A 24,606-nucleotide genomic window follows, 5' to 3' on the forward strand; every position below is an offset into this window, starting at 1 on the left:
TCTGTGTCTGTATCTGTACACCCTGACGTGCCATGAGCAGTGATGTGTGGGAAGAGGTGCTTGTACATTGTCCTCATTGTTCCATATGCAGAGACCTTTGTAACTAGGCCAGGAGTAGTAAGATGATACTGGAAATGGTTGTTGGTTTAGCATTTACTGGTTTCTGCTGCAATTCCCTGGGGAGAGTTGGGCAATGTTTTAGAAATGGGTTGTGTACTCCCACATTCTTTCCAAAGGCAAACAAGCAGGTCAACAACCCCTTGTTGCAATGCCCCAGCTAGGTACCTGCTTGGACATGGAGCAGAGTCCTGTTTGTTTTCTGGGAAGAGGGCAAACAAGAGGTGACTGCAGGAATCCAAACAGAGATCCAAGTGGTGAGGCAGGGAGAGCATAGGCAGGAGAAGTCAGAGACTGGAGGCTGCTAAAAGCAGCTTCTGAGTTGGTTTCCCATTCTTGGCAAAACAATTCCTCCATTCCAGAGGGAACCTTTAATCATGAAGCTAATTACTATCCTGCTCCTCTGCTCCAGGCTCCTGCCAAGTTTAGCGCAGGAAGAAGATGCCCAGGAAATGGACTGCAATGATGAGAGTCTTTTTCAGGCTGTGGATACTGCTCTGAAGAAATATAATGCTGGGTTAAAAAGTGGCAACCAGTTTGTGTTGTACCAAGTTACTGAGGGCACTAAGAAGGTGAGTGACGGTTTTCCTGTGAAACCACTTGTAATTGGTGCTCTCAGGCACAGGGGTATAGGGCTGGAGATGGCTGGTCCTTAGGCTTCCTGGGTGATCATGAAAGCAGTATCTCAGGAAGAAAGAAACCACAGCAGATGGAGCTGTTTGAAAGAGACAGGCATAGTGGGACTCCAGCAACTCGGTCAGCTTGCAGCAAGAGAATCTGTGAACTCAGGCATCTCCCAGCATTAAGTGAGAGTTCCACATGGGGATGGATACAGTGAATGAGAAGAGAGTTGGCATTATTGCTTGGACCAAGAATCTAGCACAGAGTGTGTGTGGATGACTCTTTGATGTTAATTGTAATGTTTCCATTTGTTCTTCAGGTTTTTTTTGGGGGGGAGGAGGTTATTCCAGGGTGTCATATAACCTTATGCTAAGCACAAATTGGCTGTGTAGCTGAAGATGAACTTAAACTTTTGATCATCCTGGGAAACAAAGTCAGGATTGTGTATATGATAGGCCAGGACTTTACCTCTAAGTTCCATCTGGAGCACTCTTTGGCATGTTTTCTACTATTTTCTTCCTGCTTTGTTAGTTCTCTCAGGTAGGAAACAAATGAAAGCAGGATGCATAAACTAGAGAAAAACAACCTTTAAGAATTTTAAAATATAGTTTATACACTATAGAGATGGCTCTGTGGGTCAGGGTACTGGCTACTCTTGGAGAGTGCCCATGGTTACTTCCTAGCATTCACTGTAGCTCACAACCATGTATAACTCTAGTTCCAGGGATGTTGGTGATTCTTCTGAACATCCTGGGCACCAGGTACACTTGTAGTATACATACACACATTCACAATACACTCCTACGCTTAAAATAAAACTTAAAATAGAATTAAAATTTTAAATGTTTTCAATAAATAAATTTCAATTAAAAGATTTTCTTTGCATTGGTCATGCTATTTTCCAGGGAAAAAAATCAACCTTTGAGACATGAGGATAAAAAGAAAGCCCTATGGGACACAGACATGTTCGATTCAGAAGGGGAAATGAAGCTTTTTGCTTGTCACTGAAGCACAGCCTGCAGTCTGCTCCCTCCACTCAGGGCCACAGTCTCCTAGTATCTTCATTGACTGACAGATGGGGGCCCATGGGAGTTTGGTTGCACAATGTTCATGTAGCTGCCCTGGCCTTGAACTCATAGTCCCCCTGTCTCAATCCAAGTGCACTACTGGGCTTACAGGCTTCATCCTTTGTCAGCTTCAACGAGACAGGATGGACTCATAAATGTCCATGAGAGCCAGGGTTTACATAAGAGAGGGCAGGGACAAAGCCACGGATACTGCTATGAGATCACTAATAATGCAGGCATAGTAAGCACATCCTTCCAAGGGGCATTTACACAACGTAATCACTTATATTTTAATGAACACAGCTCTCCTTGAGTCTGATCAGGACTGGTGTTTGTGATGTCAGGGTCCACAAACTTGCTGCTGGGTGCCCTGAGTGACTCAAAGTGTCACCTTTGCTTTCCCTAGGATGGCTCTAAAACATTTTATTCCTTCAAGTATCAAATCAAGGAGGGCAACTGCTCTGTTCAGAGTGGCTTCGCCTGGCAGGACTGCGACTTCAAGGACGCTGAGGAAGCCGTGAGTGTGCTCTTTATACAAAAGCCCCAGCCTGACCCACACAACTCTCACAGTGCTATAAAATATAAATGAGACAGGAAAACTGATAGACCAAGTATGAAACTTGTGTCTAGCATGGGGTACACCTGATAACTTGGTTCCCAGGTACTTGTTTAAAGCAGGGTCACCTGTCACCTCAGTCATCAACTGTTCATGTTGAGAAAATTTAAAGTCCTTTTAGCCATTCTCAGTTAAAATACAACATTGTCATCTTTGCCCACTCCAGTCTGTCACTCAGTAATCCATGGCCAGCCCTGTCTTATGCCAGCCTCCAACTGCTGGTGACTCCTGTTCTGCTCCTAGCATAAGTGCCATCACCTCCTGTCATCCTTTGAGGTCCTGTCTCTAGATGCTCTCACTAACCGGCTGGTGTCCAGTTCCTTCCATGTGGCAATTGGCAAGATATAATTATTATTCTGTTCTGTATGTACACCTAACTTCTTGCCCACCATTAGATATTGATTATTATTAATTACAAGGAAATGATATATATTATAGAGCTTATTCATACAAGATGTACATGTTATATCTGTGTTCTTGAGAAGAAAGGAAAGCCGGGAATATGCCAATTGTTAAACATGTGTGTGTCCACTCAGTAGAAGGTGGTCCATGCAAACAACCAAAGCTTGTGCACTGGACCCCAGGGAGACAACAGGAAGACATTTGGGCTGAGTTTGAGGTCTAGTTTAGGAAGAGTATGGCAGTTTCAGCTCTATTGAGCCCCAGTACTAGTCTTGACTCTGCTGCTCATCCTCCCTCAGTACGTGCTTTATCCTATTAAAATGAGACATTCTTGATCTCCCTGGCTGTAGGAGGCTTACACTAGATACATTATACAAAGGAGCTGTTAACAATAAGCACCTTAAAGAAACACTGGATTGAGCATGAGTACCTGATGTTTGCCTTGCACTGGCGAGAGGGTATTATCTGCCCGAGAAACAAGCCTTTCTTCTCCCAGGCTGGCGTTCCCCTCTTAGATAGGATGTCAGCATCATCCACGTGTTTGTTTAAGCACTGTGCTCATTCACAGTTGTAACATGCACTGGGTTCCCAATTAGGAGACCAGGATTTCTACTCTGGCTCTGTGAGCTTGTGTAGCAGTTGCTATCCCCTGCAGTCAGTCTCTCAGAGCCATAGGGACACATCAGGGTGAGCTCTAGCTTCACACAATAGCTCCTGATACTCAGGACAGGGGGCTAAAGTGAAGGCCAACTCAAAGCTATTCAACAAATATTATTCATCACTAAGAGTGGGCAGACATGTGTAAGCATTGACTGTGTGCTGCTCTGTTAGGCGCTTTCTGTGTGTGGGCACACTGATTCTCCACAGCAACCTCTTAAGTACATGTGGTGCTGTTTCCACAAAGTGGGTAAACTGAGGCAGTGAGGGGCACCAGAGCAGCAGGAACAACTAGCAGCCAGCAGTGTGGAAGTGGGATGTTCTAAGAGGTTAAACTGAATTTATGTAAAGAGCAGGCAAACACTGAAACTGAGGGGGGAATCAAAAGGAAGCTCATCCTGTTGGTCCTGAGGCATGGCATCCATCTTGGTGGCAAACAAGCAGGCACAGATCGCTACATCATGACTCAACCTTAGAGGACTTACTCTGCCTCTCCCCTGTTCTGTGAAGATCAGTGGTCAGTGGAAATAATCACAAGGTCACATAAATACTTGTTCTCAAGTCTCACAAGTTTGTTAATGGACTGGAAAGGTTGCTGAGTGGTTAAGAGTGCTTGCTGCACTTGAGAATTCCTAGGTTGGGTTTCTAGCACCCAGACGGACACTTGGAACCATCTGTAACTCTAGTCCCATTGCTTCTGCTGCTGTCCTCTGGGTTCTGCAGGCACCAGGCACACATGAGGTGCATAGACACTCACATGCATAAGAACAAGTAAATCAAAAGAAAACGAAACAAAATCTCTATTAGAGAAAAACCTTAGTCCTTTCTCTGTTTAAAAATCCACCTTTATTACCAGCACTAGCTAGGTGTCTCCAGGAGGAAGAAAGAGCAAATCAAATGCCCTCTTTTTTTTCTTTCTTTTTTTTTCTTTTAGGCTACTGGTGAATGCACAGCAACTTTGGAGAAGAGAAGAAATAATAAATTCTCCATAGCCACCCAGATCTGCAATATTACTCCGGGTGGGTGATATATCTGGGGACCTGGCCTGTTGGTGGCAGTGTGTCAGAGCCTGGGGTTTGTTGATGTTAATTATTCCTGTGTACCAAGAACACAACCCAGACCAGACTGCTTCACCCTCCCAGAAGGTGGCAATGCCATCTGCAGTGTTGGAATTGTGGTAGATGTTGGGTATAGTAGCACTGCAGGAAGTTCTTGGATTGGGTCAGGCTTGTGTCAATCATCCCCTGAGACCTATCCGAACTCCCTGTGCTGTGTCAGCAGGGGTAGGTGGAGGTGGGTATTTGGGGTTCACTGAATGAGGCACCATGAACCTGCCTCCAATCCTTCACAGCATCCTACATGAAGCCAAGTGTGGGCTTTGAGGCATGCCCTGGTCTGGAATCATTCCTTCTTTGTTCTCGAAAGTATTTAATCTCATTCCAGGGTTTCTACTTTGCCTTAGGTCATTTAGTTCCTGGATAAAAGATACACTCCACCTTCGTATTTACAACAAACCTTAAACAGTACAAATTCTGGGCAGCTGCCTACCCCCTATGCTGTTAGAATCTACTTTCCTATAAATAAGGCCGAATAATTACTATATTTCACCTGGCTGCTGTTAACTGCAACTGGCCATCCCACAGGGATATGTTTCTATGGTTCACCCACCCCATCGTAGCTTCTCCTTCTCCTTCTGCACCTTTTTTTCCCTTAGTGGTCGCTGTCTGACCCCCCAGTCTGGGAAACCTAAACCCCACCTATTCTTCTTCTGTGAAGCTATTAGCTGTTGGCATCTTTATTTACCAATCAAAAATAACTCGGACCAAGGTAAATGTGCTCTGGGACAGCCAGGTCTTGAAGGCCCACACTTAGCATTACAACAGATAGCAACTGAAGAAACCGCAGCACTTCTTTTTTTGTTTCTTTGTTTTGTTTTCTGTTAGTTTGCTTTGGTTTTGGTTGTGTTTTCTTTTTCAATGCACAGTTTCTCCATGTAGCAATTCTGACTGTCCTAGAGTTGGCTTTCTAGACTGGGATGGCCTGGAACTCAAGAGATCCACCTACTTCTACTTCCTCAGTGCTGGGACTAAAGTTGTGAACCACCACGTCCAGCTTCATTCCAAATTTTTATCCTCTTCCTTTTCCTTTTCCATGTCTCAGAAGAGACATAAGAGAACTGCACCCTTGAGAGGATGGGGTGCCGGGAAATGAGATGATAAATCTAAAGATGCCATGTCTGGGCATCTTACCCCAGGCTCGGGATATTGATAGCTGACACTCATGTGTTTATATAAAGATAAAGAGGCATTTCATTATGTTCTATGGAGGTGTGAGGGAAGGGGTGCCTCTGTGTGCCAATGCTGAAGCATCCCTCCCCCCTGGTGGACCAGTCACATAATGGTATAGTATACAATAGAGTTTATTTAGGGCATGGGGAGGGGAGTTAAGATGGTTAGGGACAGAGAGAGAGAGAGAGAGAGAGAGAGAGAGAGAGAGAGAGAGAGACAGAGACAGAGACAGAGAGACAGAGAGACAGAGACAGAGACAGAGAGACAGAGAGAGGAAGAGGAGGAGGAGGAGGAGGAGGAGGAGGAGGAGGAGGAGGAGGAGGAGAAAGAGTAGAGAAATAGAAGAGTAGAGTCCAGTATGAGCACATGGAGAGAGAGAGAGGGAGGAGAAGGGAATGGGGCAAGAAGGGACAAAAGAGGGAAAAGGGTAAGTACAAGAGAGCAAGAGAGTGAGGAGGGGGCAAGCAGTCCCTTTTATAGTGTCAGGCATACCTAGCTGCTGTCAGGTAACTGTGGGTGTGGAGCTTAGACAGAATGCTAACAGACATTCACTGAGCATTTATGATCTGGAGACTTTACATAAATTCACTCCTCCCACCATTACAAGTCAGTCAGTGTGGTATACACTCTCATTGTCAAATGAGGAAACTGAGGCTGGAATGGTGAAATAACTTACCTAAGGTTATCCAGATAGTTTGTAGGAGAGTGGGAAGAATAGGTCATTAGTTGTAAAAAGTAAAAAATCCTCCTTTAAGAATAAAAAGAAAAAGCGAGATAGAGCCATTATTATCATTTTCTACAATGTTATAAAGGTGCAAAGCCTTTATAGAGCGATGGGTGTTGCATGGTTGATGCCAGTCATGAAAACTTTCCTGGAACTGGCCTCTGCAAGGTAAAGAGAGAGAGAGAGAGAGAGAGAGAGAGAGAGAGAGAGAGAGAGAGAGAGAGAGAGAGAGAGAAGAGAGACACCATAGAGGCATGTTTTCCATGCACTGGCCGCAAAGGCACCAAACTTCAGTACTTGCAAGAAGTTGCATTTAAAAATATCAGCCCAAGGCAGAGAAGAGCTCATCAGTCCCCATCAGCACTGAAAAGTTCTATTCCTATTTTAAACCCTTCTGTATAAAAATATGCAGCATGGAAGGCACTCACTTACCCAGGAAAAATGTTACCCTTCTTACTCTTCCCTCCCTTGAAACCACTCTCTTCTACTCCATTCTGCCTTGAATGAGAGCTGGCTGGTGGGGGACAATTCTGCCCTGATCATCTCCACAGCTTATGTGCTTGCACCTCTTTTGATCAGTAAGTCTCCCATCCTTCCCATCAAATTCTACAGTGCTTTGATTCAATCTGTTCTGAAAGAAGAGAAGGGGAAACCATTTATAAAGTTTTCCTGACTGCCGTAGAGATGCCATACACCACACAGTCCTGAGGAGAGCTGTGTTGAGCACCTTGTAATGTGAGGGGTTGAATATCATCAGCAGAGCCCAAGGCTTAGTCTACCGACTAGATCACACCTATTGTGTTAAGTGAGCTTTTGGCTACCACAACAAAATTACCTCAATTGGTGCCTGGTACCAGTGCTCCCCCCTCCCCCACCCCAGGGTCTTCTTTCTTGTTAGTTGTTTTTCAGGCAGTGGAGGGGGAAGAGGGTAAGATTTTGTCTTGTGAGATATTTAGTGTTGATAAATTTACTTATCTAAGTTTAGGCTACTTTGCTACTGTAGCTGTCCTGCCTTTTGTGTTCCTCTGAGGCCAGAAACTGCAGTCTCTGGCACTTAGCACCTCATCCTAAAACAGCAGGAGATTAAATAAAGGATTAAGTTAGAGCTTTTTCCCTTTTTTCCAGATGCCTCTTGCTTGTCATAGTGGGGGGGAAGTTTGGAGAAATAAACTTCTATTGATACCAAGAAAGAGAATCACACTCTTGCAGAAGGAAAAACTTCTACATAAGTAAATATGCATAAACTCACATAAGTTCATATACAGATTCACGAATGCACATTAATACATTTCTATTCAAATCAATTGGGTCCTACTTGCATGCATTCTCACAATTACATCCTTACCCACACACATCCATACTTACATATGTATAGGAACAAAAGCCCAAGTATGAGGGAAGACAGACCTCACTTATTCTGGATGAAAAATGAGCTTCAATCTTTATTGCATAGAGAAAGAAAACTCTTCTACCCTTTTATTGATAAATGAATTAAACCCAAGTTTGTAAGAAGAAAGCTTTGCTCCTTTAATAAGACTAAGCCTGTCCTGTTACTAAGGACCTGTGTGTCTCATGGTTAGGAGAAGCCTGCTTGCTCCTTCTGCTCTCTGCAGCTTCTTCTATTTTCCTCTTTCCCTCTGCATTCTGCACATTGGTCTTATAATTCTTTAAAGTTGCCTCATAGTTTCTAAGTTATTCCACTCTGCATTCTCCTTCTAATCTTGCTCTCTCCTCCTGCTCTGATGTCACAGTAATGCTCTTACTCTCAATGTCTTTCTCCCAATGCTATGCCTTCACTTCTAAGATCTTCTTGAGTTCAGTTCTGTCTAAAAAGTGTTCTGTTTACAAAATTATCCTCAGCTCAGTTCTGACTCTTTTTTCTTTGTCCTCAGCACCTTTACGTCTTTCAGAATACATGATTGCATGTTAAAAAGTTCATCACAAGTTCACACATAAATTCAATTCATAAATTGAAATAGAAGTTTACAACCGAGAATGCTTATGTGCATATCCATTAGGAGTAATTATCTGGCTAAACATTCATCACCTGTCATAACTCCACAGGTTAATTGAAGGTTTAAAACCATAACTAAGTTATTAGTGAAGTTTTGTATAGATAAATGCAGTCAATATTTTACCTTCTGTCCTAATACCTATAATAAATCATTTGTCCCCCTTTTATGACCTTTGGTCAGTGGCTTTATAACTTCTCAGAATGTGCTCTGAGTAGTTGAAGCAATTAACTGGTGACACATGGAAAAATGGCAGAGTTCTCATTACAGTTTTGACTATCAAAAAAGGACTTAGTAGCACTCCCACAATAAAAGAGCTGAACAAATACTGATATAATTTTGGGAATTCTAATAGGATCATCATAAAGATTTGAGAAGTCGTCTATTTGTTTATATAGCATCACTACGAGACAGTACATACTCATAGATTTGAACAGATCTGCTCAAAAAAGTGGGGTAGTACCTAGTGATTGTCATATATGTTTAATAATAACAGGAAAAGCATAATAATAGCAGGAATCTTAATTAAAGTAATTTTCTCCTAAGCCTTGCCTAATGGAGTTCCATTGTAGATTTTAATCTGAGGCGGTTATCTCAGAAAGATCACCTGCTAGTTATTAGCTTGTCCTATGCTGACTCCTGACAAATTGGACTTTGTAGTACATTTAAGATCCAAACACATCAAAGTACAGTAGTGCACACCTATAAAGCCCACACTGGGGAGATTGAGGCAGAAGAAGAATGAGGATGTTACATTCATTCTCAACTATAGAGCAAGCTGGAGGATATCCTGGGGTATATGAGGCCTTGTCTGAAAAGGAAAGTGGGGAAGAGGGAGGGAGGGAGGGCTGGATAGAGGGAGGGAGGACTGGAGGTAGGGAGGGAGGGAGAGGGATAGGGAGAGAGAGAGAGAGAGAGAGACAGAGACAGAGACAGAGACAGAGACAGAGGTGGAAGGAGAGATCCATGAACAGTAGGCACCCAGAAAGTGTGTTCCCAAGAGGCAAGGAAGCCTTTGATCCTGAGACAATTTAGCATAAATACTGATAAAAATGTTTGACATCATTTTATTGCAAACCATTCAGTGTTTCCTCCTTCCACACAGCATATTCTTCACTTCAGTCTATGGGAATCCTAAAATCCTCTGTAAATATTGTGATTGTTTGCATTTTCCTAGGGAGAGGCTGCAGCTCTCATCAGAATGCCAAAGAACTTGAGGGTTTTGAGTGTAGACAGTGAATCTAAACAGGGTCAGTATCTCCTGCCTGGAGCACAGCCTTCTCTCTCTGACTGTCCCTAAATCAAACTGGCCCTCTCTGTGTCACATTGGACACTCTGGCAAACTGAATAGATGCCACATCACACACTACTGTTCCTTTTCTATCCTGATTTCTCAGCACCATCAGCCACTTCTCCCTGCCCCCCCCCACTGCGAGTCACCCCCACATGCCTTTCAATTCCTCTTGCCACCTTCTTCCTTTTCTCTCAGCATTCTCACCTTTTCCATAGCTGACATCCCTCAGCCCCTTCGGCCTCCTGTATTTTCCTAGCTCTTACCCATCCCATGAGTGTAGATAGGTCACTATCTACACTCTTTCATTTCTACCTAACAGTCATTCCTTCACAGATGGGACACTTGAAATCTCCCTATAACCTGGCTCATTGCCTGCCAGGGGATAGCAAGGGCAGATAGACTTCAAGGAGAGGCTTCTCTTGGGCTGACCAATAAGAAAGCCTCTTGTCTTGTGTTCTAGTCAGATGAAAACAGAGAGGAATGCTTTCTGGCCAGCACACTACCTCACACTGACTTGCTTTAGATGGTGAAACACTGAATGTAAAGATTAACAAATTTAACAATAGTGTGTGACATAAAACAGAAAGACCGTCCTGGTTTGGGTGGAGGGGAAGGCTCTTCTCCAAGAGCCAAAGCATTTGACTGACATTATCAGATGGAGTTAGGTGTCAGGGAGCTCTCATTAACCTTGAGAAACAATGATGTGTCTATAATATCTTCTCTTTTATAAAATGGTTGGTGTATTGTTGTGATCATTAAGATACATTAAAATAAGGGCTTAATGGGTTGGGGATTTAGCTCAGTGGTAGAGCGCTTGCCTAGGAAGCGCAAGGCCCTGGGTTCGGTCCCCAGCTCCGGGAAAAAAAAAATAAGGGCTTAATGATGTAGCTCAGCTAAATTCATGACCCTTAAGGCAATGGGACATGGGAGAATATACCTGATAAATGAGGCAGGCTACAGTCTCATGAAATAATCAACTTTATTCAGAGCTTCAGATAATGTATGCTCTGAGGGTTAAGAAAGGTCAGCTGAATTGGGTTCCCATGAGTTCAGACTGTATACAATCACAGGGATAAGCTGCATGTGACAAAATAATGTTTTCCATAAGGTCATATACAGGAGAGTTTAAAGATTGAATTGAAGAACAACAGCAAACAATAATGAATATTCTGAAGTAAACTCATTCCTACCCAACACATCTGGGAGGAGCCTGAACCCTCATTCCAAGAACAATTCTCTGCTTTCAAGAAACTGAAGTCACAAGTCTCCTGTCCTGTAGTCTTGGAGTGTTCTCGCAAGCACTCAGAATTCTCCTCACACAACTTCCTTCCTCAACGCTGCTGTGAGAAGCTGAATGCCTGCACACCTGGGTTCCACCCCCTCTGTCCACACAGCAGGCATAGAAGCCTCTGGAGAAGAGCAGAGGAAGGAGGATGAGCACTGGAGGCCAGCCTTAGCTGCATGGACAGTTCCAGACCAACCTTGGCTATAGGAGACCCTGTGAAAACGGAAATCAATAGCATAGCCATTCATAATGCTCTGCACCTTTGCTTCTGACTGCACTGGAGTCCTAAACTCTCATTAGCTCTAACTCACACTGGAAGGAGATACAGGAAAGTCAGGTGTTCAGGATCTTTCTAAATGGTCTTGAGCTTTAGGACCATGACTATGAGATGTGTTTTCAGTTATTAATGCTGTGTCTTTGTCTGCTCTTTGTCAAGGTAAGGGTCCCATAGTGACAAACGAGTACCACTGTCTGGGGTGTATGCACCCTATCTCGGTGGATAGCCCAGAGTTGGGGCCTGTTCTGAAACACGCTGTGGAGCATTTCAACAACAACACGAAGCACACCCACCTCTTTGCTCTCGGAGAAGTAAAGAGTGCTGACAGACAGGTTTGTTGTTCAATTGTTCTTGACATGAGATATTGTAGTGACAGGGAAATGTTTGTGGTTCCCCAAAAAAACAGAGGAGCTGACCTGATACACCTCCCAGCAGGGTCTTTATTCTATTCGAGCTACCTCCCCTCCTCTCCCCTCAATCCACCACCATCACACAGGATGGTTTTTGTGTGTGTGTGTGTGTGGTGAGCTCTGAATGTCTATGGGGCAAGGCTTTATAGTAATCAGTAAGCAGGGGTAAGTGGGTAAGCATCTAATTGGAAAGCTACTGTGTCCTTTAACATAATTGTCTGGTGCTGGGAGTCACATCATAAACTTAAGTTCTGTTCCCCTTTGCATTGGTGGTTGTTAGACAGGGATTGGGCTTGTAACCTGGGGTGCAGGTTTCCTGGGGAGTAACCTGGAGACACTGGTCTTGTTGAGGGTATGTCCTGGAAACGTTGGTCAGGTTGGGGATTAGCCTAGGGATTACAATGAGGCTCAGGTGTTTTGGGGGGAGCAACTTGGACACTAATGCTAGGTACCAGCCTGCTAGTTTTCATGAGTTCAAACTTAGGTCAGGTTCTCAAAAACGGAGTCGGAACTTAAAAGATGTAGCATCTCAATATGGTTGAAAATCTGTTAGATTGGCATTTTGTCACTTAAAAAGAACCACTGGCAGGAGAACCTGCCTGGCCACATGCTGGCATGTACTGGAGTGTCCTGTGTTTTCATGAGAATAGCGCGTATGAGAAGGGGCTTTGTCAGGATCCAGGGGAGTTGTGAGACCCATGAAAAGGAAAGGAAACTCTCACACTCCAGCTACCTCGGCATTACGTGCTTTCTTCCCAGAAATGGGAAAATGGATGGCATGCTGACTTCAAAGCTTTACCAAATCTATATTTTTACCTTCTTATCATTAATTAAAAATGGCATCAATACATTAAATTGTTTGTAAAAACAACTTTTGGTTACACCCTAAATTATACTGCCCACTTCTTCCTGGTGGCGTGGGGTGGAATATCTACTAATCTGACCATTTATATATTTGCTTCTCTTGTTCGCTTGAGGCAGAGTCTCTACAAGTCCTGGTTGCCTTGGACCTCACTCTGTAAACCAGGCTGGTCTCAAACTCACAGAGATCTTCCTACTTCTGCCTCTGATGCTGGGATTAAAGACTTTGATCACCAGGCCTAGCTTGTGATCAGAACTTTGTATTGGCTCCTTTATCAAAGCTTTTCTGAGGTTTCTTAAGAATTCCTCAGGTTAGCGAGTAACATTCTCTACTTTTAGTTCAACTTGCTCCTGTGTGAGATGTGGACCTTGCCCACCTGAGGTCCTGTACAGCACTCAGCACAGGGACATGGTGACCATGGACACAGATGGTGGGAAGGGGCTGCGAAGAGCAAAGCAGGAGAACCTCACTACCTGGTGACCTGCACCCAGAGAGCTCACCAGGAGAGGCCACTCCCATTCCCCATTGCTCCAAGCTAGACAATCATACTGCTTCACTAACCTGATACTCCTCCACTAACATACATGCATTCTTGGCAACCTGGGAAAGAAAGATTGTGGGTGTCTTTGAAGATACAGATATATCATATATATGATATATAAAGTATACACATATGAAAATATGCCTATTCTTTTACGTTTGCAGTTACTTAGAAATGCCATGGGAGTGTGTTGTATGTGTATGTGTGGGTGTCTGTACATGTGTTTGTCACAATACCCAATATTTGCTTAGTGATCCTATGGTCTACTAAAAATAATGGTTTGTATTTCTGGAAAAGTTACTACATCCAGTTCAATGTTTCAAGACATTTATAACTTTTGCTCACTGTGAATATTGTTCAACCTGAGGTTCAAGTACTCATTCCACATAAATCATTTCAGGTGGTAGCTGGCATGAATTATCAAATTATCTACTCCATTGTGCAAACAAATTGTTCAAAGGAGGATTTTCCTTCCCTCCATGAAGACTGCGTGCCCCTTCCCAGTGGTGTAAGTAGCAGACATTTAGCAATAGTCTTTCACATTTTGCTGACAGCATTTCCAGAATGTCAAGCTCTGGGACTTGACACCGAGATGTCATTTAGTGGTTCACATTCATGTTCACCCAGGGTCTTAGGACCTAAGTTGCTGGTCAAGCAATCCATGTGTGTCACATTAAGTATTTCCGTCCTGTCAGGGATTAGAATGGGATTTGCCATGCTGATGGGTTGTCACACTCTCCTGGCCTCCTCCACCTTCCTGTGTGTTCCATATTCACACAGGATGCTCTGTGTCCCAGCTTCTTCCTATAAACTCTCCTGTGGTGTTTGCTCACCCTCCCTCTTCTCCTGTCATTCCAATGAATGCATTCTGGGAATTCTCTCCCTCTGTGCATGACATCTTGTCATTGTAATGATGTCAGTGGCTGACCTGTGGCTTGTGGATGCTAAGGTGACCAAGGAAAGAACCTTTCTGGGATATTATTGCAGATATTTCTTTAATCTAGTGTCTCTGCTTTGAGAGTTCTGTGTTGTGAGGGAAAGGTGGGAAATCTAGACCACACTTCTAATTTTAATGGTAGAGCACTTGGGACATATGCTATTATGCCTTCTTAGGTCATGCATATGTAGGTTACAGTGGACCATAGATTAAACCTACTTCCTGAGCCTTCTGTGTCACTGGAAAATCATTGTAATCTGTTAAGGACAAGTAAAAAAAACCAGGACACAAACTGTACTTACAGGAGCCCTGGAGAAAGGAGGATTAGGAGTTCAAGAGCGTCCTTAGCTGCACAGTGGGTTTGAGGCCATCAGTGGTTTGAAAAGCTGCTGTTTCAGAAAGAAAACAAAAAAGACATAAGCAAATAAATGAAGACAAGGAGGAAGTGGGAGGTGGGTTTGGTTGCACACACCTTTGCCAGCACTCCAGAAACAGCTGATGTCCATGAGTTCAAGACGAGGCTGCTCCACAGAGTTCTAAGCCATCGGGGCTATAGAGCGATGATGCTGTATCAAAATTTGTTTTCAAGTTAAATTAAAATCAAAGGAAAGGAAGAAAGGGCAACTATGTATGCAGTCAGTCAAATATACAAAGTAAAGTAATATAAATATAAAAGTAATAGAAAATAAATGTGTTATAATTCAGAAAGCTGTTACCTTCAGGAAGAGTTGTGGGTGCTCTTTTCTGAATTTACATACTTTGGGGGATTTATTCAATACTTCTCAAATGTTCTGGTTAATTATGTATTGATTTATAGCCGCTGAAAGAATCATAAATGACTATCAAGAAAGACACAAAATGAAAGAAAACATTTGTGAATCTTCTGCCCTTTAAGGGCTTAACATGAAGATCATGTTCAAAATTCCAGAACTCAACACCAAAAGACAGATCACTTCTAAAATGGGCAAAGGACTGAATGGATGCTTCAGGATTGACAGGTGACCCACAAACCCATGAGGACACCCACAGGACCACTAGCCATCAGGAAATGCAAATGCAAGCAGAATGGTCCTAACCCCCAGAGCGATTCCTGCACATTTTCTTTGTCTTTTTCCTGGGTGGAGATGAAGGAGACTTGTGGGAATATTTCAATGACTTTTTCTTTCTTAAAAGTTGTGGTTCTTTTATTTAAATATTTTAGATTCATTTATTTCAAATATATGGGCTTTTTGCCTACATATATAATCTGTAGACTATGTACTTACAATATCCACAGAGGCTGGAGAGGGCATCAGATCCTTTGGGACTGAATTTGTAGGTGGTTGTGTGTTGCCATGGGGATGCTGGGAATCGAACCCCGGTCCTCCATAAGAGTAATTAGTGCTTGGACCTCCGAGCCATTTCTCCAGTCCTGCGATTATTTCACATGCTCTACTTTTATTCACCTAAGAATTTTTCCTCATCATTAGAAATCTTGGTAAACTTTAAAAATGACTCTGTATTAATATTCCAGAAAGGACACCATAGATTGTTTTTTACCACAGCACTCCTACCTTTTGATACCTAGGTTATTTCTACTTTTTTATATAATTACTAACTTAGCAAACATTTGTATTTTTCCTTCACAATAGGGTCTCAGTTTTATAGGTGATAAACATAGTTATTAAATCTTTTAAACTTCATTTTATTTGTCAATTGTTTGCTTAAATAAATAATTGAAATTCTATTGAATTAAAATTCAGAATTTTATAGCTAAGTATATTTTAGTTTCTCAATCAATAATTGAGGTAATGTGTTTGTTTTGCTGAAATATTTTCGTAAGGATGTTAGAAGTTTATGGGTTGAATTTATGGATGACTAAGTACAATTTTGCCCATTTTTTCTTTGTGTGTGTGATATATGCATGTATGTACATGTATGTGTAAGAGTGTACACCTCTGCACATACATGTGATGGCCATGTGCTCAGATGCTTCTAAAACAAAACAAAGCAAAAATTGAAACCAGGGAATAACTATTTCAGTCAAGGGCCAGTCTCTGTCTCTGTATCTCTCTCCCATGTAGACATTGATAATCCAATCATCAGGGAGACACAGACAGGACTTCTGGGATCACTTGATATCAGCCTACAGTAATCAATGAACTCATCGTTCAGTGAGAGATCCTGTCTTACTTGGGCATTGCTGTGCAGTGTGCAATTCTATTTCTTCCCCCTCTGTGGTTCTTCCTCGCAATGGATGTCATGGCTAGCCGTGTTTCTCACTTCTCCTTTGCTTTCAGCTTTTATTCCTTTTTCTTCATTTTCCCGATGTAATCAACTGTAACATAGACACACTGTCATTCATTTTTGATAGATGTTTGTTCTCACAATGACTTCTGTTTATAATTTTGAACCACCAGGATGATGGTGAATGTAAGGGTAATGCCTTCGTGGATATTCATAACACAATTGCCGGCTTCTCAGACAGCTGTGAATTTTATCCAGGTGAGAAAGCACAAATGGAGACAGGGGAAGCACTGGGGCCTCCTTCTTACTTAGCTGCACTGTGTCTGTAAGTGGCCAGGCAGCGTGGTGACTGAAGGAACAGTGTGGGTTCTCCAGACAAGGTAGCCTTCAAGGACAGTGACAGCTGCCTTTCCTTTTGTACAAATTGTCCTTAAATCTGGTGTTTTGAGTTAGAGAGAACTGTATCTTGTTTTTAACCATCCACCATGGAATCCTTCCAGGTAAAAGTGGGTTTTCCAGTGTGTTTCTGGGGAGCTTTCTGGAAAACTTGTAGTTAGGTCAGCATTTCTAATCAAACAGCTGAGTTCACTCACATTGCCAAACAGTTGTGAACGTGTTATGTTGAGAAACAGAAATGTGTACCTGTCATGAGGAGCACCTCTGTGCACCTGTCATGAGGAGCACCACTGTATACCTGTCATGAGGAGCACCTCTGTGCGCCTGTCATGAGGAGCACCACTGTACACTTTTCATGAGGAGCACCACTGCACACCTGCCATGAGGAGCACCACTGCACACCTGTCATGAGGAGCACCTTGTGCACCTGTCATGAGGAGCACCTTGTGCACCTGTCATGAGGAGTACCACTGGCACTGCCTGTTTAATGGAGCCATGGACTCCCAGCTGTCCATTGGAGAGTCATTGCTTTGTGTTCACAATCACTTTCCTCAAAGTTAAACATTTCTCTATAGTTTACATCAAAAAAGGGAAATTTTAAACTGGGCGTGGCAGTGCACATCTGTAACCATGTCAGTCAGGAAACTGAATCAGGTGGATCAGAAGTTTTAGGTCAACTTCTGTGACTTACAGAATTCAATGCTGGCATTGGGACCCTGTATCAGGGTAAAAATCAAAGAAATTAAAGTAAATGGGTCAACATAGGCAAACATGCTCTCCGAAGCATAAGATCTCCTGGAGAATAAGGAGAATTGATGGTCTGAGGGCCAATATTCCCTTAATTCTGTTCTGTTTCCCTCACACCCTGTGTACACGAGAACGCAGAGGTTGTGTGTGACAGGAGCAGGCCAGGAGTACTCTTTGGTGGAACTTGATGACTTTCAATGTTATTTTATTCAGGAGATGATTTGTTCGAACTACTTCCTGAGGATTGCCCTGGCTGCCCCAGAAACATACCTGTAGACAGCCCAGAGCTGAAGGAGGCACTTGGTCATTCCATTGCACAACTTAATGCAGAGAATAACCATACTTTCTATTTCAAGATTGACACTGTGAAAAAGGCAACATCACAGGTCTGTAAATAGAAAAGGGAGTTTGGAGCCTATGTATGGATTGATTAGCACTATGTTTTCTATGTTGGCTCTGGTTGGGGAAACTGTACTTGGCAACAGGATTTGGTGGTTTAAATTCCAAGTTCCAACTCTGCTGCATCCTTGAGTGTCTTGGACAAGTATCTTTGAAAGGCACTGTTTTCATTGGATACAGGTGGTTCACAGGTTGAATCCCATCATTTGGGAGGCAGAGGTAAGTGATCTCTGAGTTTGAGGCTAGCCTCTTCCACAAAGTGAGTTCAAGGATAGCCAGGGTTACACAGCAAAACTCTGTGTCCAAAACAAAAAAATAAGGAGGGTCGGAAGCTCAGGTGTGTTTTTTACCTGACAATGTCTGAAGCAAAGCTTAAATTGTATAACCCATCACTTCCAAACTCCAAAATAGTGTAAAAATACTAGAAACCACAGTGCAATTAGCAAAATGCAAGCGATGGAGTGTACTGTTTTATTCTCTGGCATCTCGATCTCATCTCTCATAGACACATCTTGTGCTGTGTTCTATGGTGCACAACAGTAATGCAAACTCTCAGAAGCTGAGACAAGAGGATTGCCACAAGTTGTAGGCCAGCTTGGACTACACATAGCAAGTACACACACACACACACACACACACACACACACACACACACACACACACCCCAATAACAACAAGATCCACAATATGGCTGTGGATAAATGAAGCCAAGAAGAGTCTTACTCTTGAGTGTTAGGCAGAAACGTAAAGGCAGCTTTGTAAAGAGTGTTTGATGGGGGAGAGTCTCCTGCTTTCCTAACTGCCTATTAGTTTGTTTCCTACGTGTTGGTTGAGAGTTTTAGTCCCTTGTTGTTTAGTTGCTCAAATGTTTTGTTAATTCTGGATATCAGCTGTTGTCTAAAGGATAGCTGTAAAGATTTTCTCCCATCATGGGCTATGGGCCCTGCTGGTTGTTTCCTTTGCTTTGTAGAGACTTTGTATTTTCATGCAGTCCCATCTGTTGATACCTGGGGCAGATTCCTGCCTGTGCTGTTGGTCTTCCTGTCTGTTTTTGTGCCACTCACAGGCTGTCTCTGTCACTATGGCTCTATAGTGTACTTTGAGGTCTAGTATTACAATACCTTCAGTATTGTCTTACTCCTTAAGACTGATTTGGCCATTCAATTTTATGTGGTCTCATATAAATTCATGTATTTTTCCTAAGCCTATGACATAAGCCATGGGAATTTTTATAGATATCGCATTAATTCTGTATGTTAATTTTGGTAGTATAGACATTTTCACACTATCAAGTTTGCCTATGAAGGCACATGAACGATATTTCCATTGTTCAGTATCTTATGTAATTTCTTTGCCAATATCTAGAGATTTTTATTATAGAGAACTGTATTGTAATCGTCTTTGAATCATTTGGTTAGACATATTCCTAATACATTTTTTTTTTAATTTTTGAGAGAGGATCTCATAATACAGTCCAGACTGACCTCAAATTCACTCTGTAGACCAGGCTGGCCATGAACTCACAGAGATCTACCTTCTTCTATCTCCTCAGTGCTGGGATACAGGTGTGGTCCACCAAGGACTGGCTTGTTTAAATGTTTAAGAGGTTTCATAATATTAAAAGTATAAGAGAATCAATAGATAATATAAATATTTTCCTAATCTAATAATTTAAACTACATAAGAACTTTCTGATTTAGTATTTGGCAGAAAGACAACAAAAACCTTTAAAGAAAATCCTTTGTTTTCCCGAAACCTAAGATTGTGCTAAAATCTAAGCCCTTGAGTTACTTTGTAGGTGTGGTTTGAAGCCTTTGAACATTAAAATTAATATGTGTATATTAAAGTAAAAGTTAAGCCCACATATCTTTTACATAGTGAAGGAAGCTGGCCAGACTAAGACCCAGAAGTCTTAGTTATGTGTACAGATATGTACCAGATATGGGTAGCTTAGGAAGTGTGACACTTTAGATGGTCAGTTTATAATTAAAATTTCAAGATCCTAACTTTAAACTCACTGTAGTAAAAAAGTTTAATTTATTATAGAAATTCTTATTAAATATTTGTCTTGTCCTATTAACTTTACAGGTGGTTGCTGGAACAAAATATGTGATTGAGTTCATAGCCAGAGAAACCAAATGTTCCAAGGAAAGTAACGCAGAACTGACAGCAGATTGTGAGACCAAACGCCTCGGTGTGAGTAGCGCTGTCCCTGTGTGAGGATCTAAGGGTCACTGCTCATGTGCCTCATAACTAATGCTGATTTATTTTCTCTTGTCTTCTGCTTTCATGATTAGCAAAGCCTCAACTGCAATGCTAACGTGTACATGAGACCTTGGGAGAACAAAGTCGTCCCGACTGTCAAATGCAAAGTACTAGACATGGTAGGATTTAAGTAAGGGAGCTTGGGGTCAGCTCTACCTATTCCAAAAAGCAATATCTGGGTATGGAAAATGAATCATTACTGAAACAAAGTGGGGCCAGGGCTACATTTTAAACCCATAAAAAGTTGTACATTTCTATGCTGATCTTGAGGTTGATGGCTGGAAAGGAAAACAGGTAACCTCCCAGTCACTTAACTCATTGTCAGTGTTCCCAGGTAGTTCTGTGTCTGGTACTGAGGAGAGGGCCAGGGTACTAACACGAGCCACACCCTTCTGAGACTCACCCGAGACCTGAGTACTACTGTGTGCTGTGCTCTGCTCTGTACATTGGAGGACTTTGTGAGGAAGGTGGCTTCACTCCCCTTCCACAGTTAATGAATGTGAACTGCATTTTAAAAGGCTCCTCAAGGGGTCCACACACACACAATTCAAATCTGAAAGGCTGCACTCTGCACCAGGTTCTTTTAAGTCTTAATGTGCCTAGGGCTTCATCCCTTGCCAACGATGGGACACTAAGATTTGAAATGCTCTGAGGCTCCAGAGTGAATCATGTCACTAAGTCCCTCAAGCCAGGCTGTGCAGAGCCAGCTCCTTACATATTCTTAATGGTCCTGAAGGCCCTGGGAAGCAGGTGTTGTGGTTTTCATTTGGCAGGAAAGTGGACTCAGTCTGTAGAGTGTTGAGTGCAGCTCCTATCTGAGCCCACCTGTTCCATCATGACCCTAACTGTTAGAAGATGTTTAACTCCAAAGCCTCGTTCTCTCGTCTCTCATGACTGGCTTCAACTGTGGCCTCCCCACATTGGTAAAAGGGAGGTGGAGCATATCCAGAATATCACATGTCTGTGCAGATTGTCACCTCTCTTTCCTAGCTGAGCTTCTTGTCATTTGTGTAATATCTCTAACATATTGTAAAAGGCCTTCCTGTCAAGCTTGTGAGAAGGCCCTATGGTGGCACAGCTGAGAACGTTTAGTTATAAAGACCTTTAAGATAGTAACAGCAATGGTTACAGCAGAAATGATATCAGTTATCAAACTGCATACCCCCGGGATTACATGCTCAATCACCCAGTTTTCTAAATGAAAAAAACCCTTAGCCTTAGAGGACTATTAAGAAGAATAATCAGGACAGGGCTGAGGCTGTAACTCAGTGACGGCGTACCTGCCCCACTCATACAAGTCCTTATTTCAATCCCTAGGACCACAAACAAAGCCTACACATCTCAAGAATAATTAAAAGAGAAATGTTGCTAATCTATTTTACTAGAAATGTAATATTGTGTTCTATAATGAGAGAAAACTGGGATATGTTTTTTGGAGGCATGGTATGGTGTTGGGGATGGGGTGCATCTGGGGCCAATGCTGAGTCATCAGTTCCCCCTGAGGTACCAGCCATATGATGGTATAGTATAGAATAGAGTTCATTTAGGGCATGGGAAGGGGAATTGAAGGAGTAGTAGAGACAGAGAAGGCAGAGAGAGAGAGAGAGAGAGAGAGAGAGAGAGAGAGAGAGAGAGACTAGGAGGAAGAGGAAGATGAAGAGGATGAGCAAGAGGAGGAGGAGGAGTAGAGGCTGACCATGAATATGTGGAGAGAGAGAGAGGCAAAAAGGGAATGGAGAGATAGGGGAAGAGGGTAAAGGAGCAGAAGGAAGAAGAGAAGAGAGCAAGAGAGAAAGGAGGGGGACAAGCAGCCCCTTTTATAGTGAGTCAATCCCTCCTACTATTGCCAGGTAACTGTGGGGTGGAGCCTAGACTAAAGACCAACAAATATAGTATTTAATATTTTTTTGAAAGACTCAGCCCATTACAATACAGAATGGAATCACCATATTCCTAGTCTCTTCTTCCTTCACCAACAGCCTGGTGCTAACACAATGCATTCATCTTAATATTTCTGTATAGACATCAGTGATAAGAAGGCCTCCAGGATTTTCACCTTTCCGGGCACCTCGAGTGAAAAAGCCTAAAGAAAGTACAACTGTAAGTCCATCCTACATTGCCAGGGTGCAAGAAGAGAGGGATCCAGGAAATGAACAAGGACCCATCCATGGCCATGGCTGGTTGCATGCAAAGCAAATAAAGGATAAGAATCACCAAGGTCATAAGCATGGGCATGGTATTGGCCATGGACACCAGAAACCACATGGCCTTGGTCATGGACATCAACTTAAACTTGATGATCTTAAACAGCAAAGGGAAGACGGCTATGACCATAGACATCCAGTGGGACATGGTCATGGTCAGAGGCATGGTCATGGTCATGGTCATGGTCATGGTCGTGATAAACACACAAATAAAGACAAAAACAATGTCAAGCACACTGACCAGAGAGCAGAGCCTTTGACAAGCTCTTCTGAAGACAGTACTACATCTACACAGATACAGGGGAGGACAGAGGGCTTCACCTTGAACCCTCCCCTAGCTCAGCCAGCTGTTATCTCTCGTGGTTTTCAGGACTCAGGTTTCACTGAAGGTGTGATAGCTACCACATCACCATATGACACGGAGACCCATGATGATTTGATCCCTGATATCCATGTACAACCAGATAGCCTTTCATTTAAGCTGATATCTGACTTTCCAGAAGCAACTTCCCACAAGTGTCCTGGGCGCCCATGGAAGCCAGTTAGTAGGAAGGATCCAACCATAGAAACAACAGAATTTTCTGATTTTGATCTCCTCGATGCTCTTTCTTAACTTATACAGCGTAGGAATCTTTACAAATGCTTTCCCAGCCTCTTTTTCTACTGCCCAAACACAAATATTGTGACATAAGTCATCAAGCCATGAGGCTCAGAACAGCCTGTCAGTAGGACTTTATAAATCCCTGTGGACTGATAATAAAACTGCCATCCTTCTGAATTCCTTCTGAGCCTGCCTCACACGCTCTCTGAACCAATACAGGAAGAAGCCTACCAGAATCCACTGCTCAGATAATGAGTGGGTATCTCAAGATACACATCGCATTTCCATACAGAACTATGGTCTCTGTGTTTAGAAAACAGAAAATCAAGAGACTGAAGGTTGAGTTTATGGATGGGGGAAAATAACAGCAAAACTTCCAGATGTCAGAGAAAGATAAGAAAACAGAAACAGGCTGATCAAAGGGAGAAAGTGGGCAGTAATGACTTGACTTTATGTTTCTCAAGCAGGTTAAGTATATCAAACGAGACTCCCCCTTGAGCAGGTTAGCCTTGGATTTCCTTTTGTGGGTGACGGTGTTCCTCACTAGTCTACCCCCTGGCTAGTCTTTGTCATAGCTTTCAAGCAAGAGCTTTTTGGTAGTGTTGCTGAGGTCAGATCAAGCAATCCTTACTTCTCAGAAGTTCTGCATCTAACACCAAGGGCAGAAAGTAGAAGGAAGAATATTGAAGTAGGTTTGCTGTGGCAACCTTTTAGTTCTTGTGATAAGGCATGTCGTGGGAGTTGATGGAAACTTCATTCCTACCTTTTAGAAGCCAGTCCTTAGCTTCACCTTAAATTGCTCTATCTTTTTGCTATGACGCTGAAGACTATTGACTTTGGAGAAAGAGAAAGAGGTTATCACTCATGGCCTTAGAATGTGAGGAAGGTGTGTGGTTTACAACCCATGCTGTGCTTTTGCTGGAAAAAGAAGATAGGACTTTCTGAAGGCAGAGATAAGTCCTCCAGGCTCCAGCAGACAGTTCCATACCCATGATCTCTGAGAGACTCTAGGTAAATTCCCTGGCCACTAAACAAAGACCTGAACCCCAGAAGTGACCCTGTAGGGAGGAGGGACCCCTGACAGGTATGGAAGGAGAACACAGAGTGGGGGATCAGAACAGTCAGAATGTGTGTGATTGTGGGACTCACTGCAGAGTCCCCACAAACTCCGATTACAGAAAGCAAGGTGCCTGCACAATGCACTGGAGAGATGTGTGGGAATAGGAAATAAGGATGCTGCTTCACACAGCTACACAGCCTGTGGGTGTGTGTATGGCTGTTGTGGGAAACTGCATTTGAGCTGAGTGTTCTTTCATTTTAATCATTGTTTTCCTTTAAAATGGAGACCCAATGTCACTGGGAAACATTCTCACCCTGTATCTGGCTGCGCTGCTTTGCCTAAGTTGAGCAGAAGCACGAGATTAACAGCGTTTTACTATATTACAGAGGCTCCTAAACTCATGTGAGTACAAGGGCAGACTCTTAAAGGCAGGGGCAGGCCCAGCGCCTGAGCGTCAGGCAGAAGCTTCATCCGTGACACCATAGCCCGGCAAAGACCCGGAGTGGAAGGACCAGAAGACTCCTGGGATGTGTGCAGCATGGAAGCATGTTTCTTCATCACCTGATCCTGGGTGAAATAAAGTTCAGACTCGACGAGT

At 42.9% G+C, this 24,606-nt stretch overlaps 1 protein-coding gene across 2 annotated transcripts; it reads left to right on the forward strand.

Annotated features, from left to right (window-relative positions):
* Positions 1–378: 378 nt before the first annotated feature.
* Kng2l1 (kininogen 2-like 1) lies at positions 379–24,606 on the forward strand. Of its 2 annotated transcripts, NM_001102418.1 has the most exon segments (11): positions 379–689; positions 2,212–2,322; positions 4,415–4,499; positions 11,520–11,692; positions 13,574–13,681; positions 16,510–16,594; positions 17,693–17,865; positions 19,967–20,074; positions 20,176–20,262; positions 22,166–22,243; positions 24,395–24,606. In NM_001102418.1, coding segments are annotated over 11 exon segments (1,302 nt in total). In that variant the 5' UTR covers positions 379–494; the 3' UTR covers positions 24,494–24,606.

This window comes from Rattus norvegicus, chromosome 11 (genome assembly GCF_021556685.1).
Source record: "Rattus norvegicus strain SHRSP/BbbUtx chromosome 11, alternate assembly SHRSP_T2T, whole genome shotgun sequence".
Classification (NCBI taxonomy): Eukaryota; Metazoa; Chordata; class Mammalia; order Rodentia; family Muridae; genus Rattus; species Rattus norvegicus.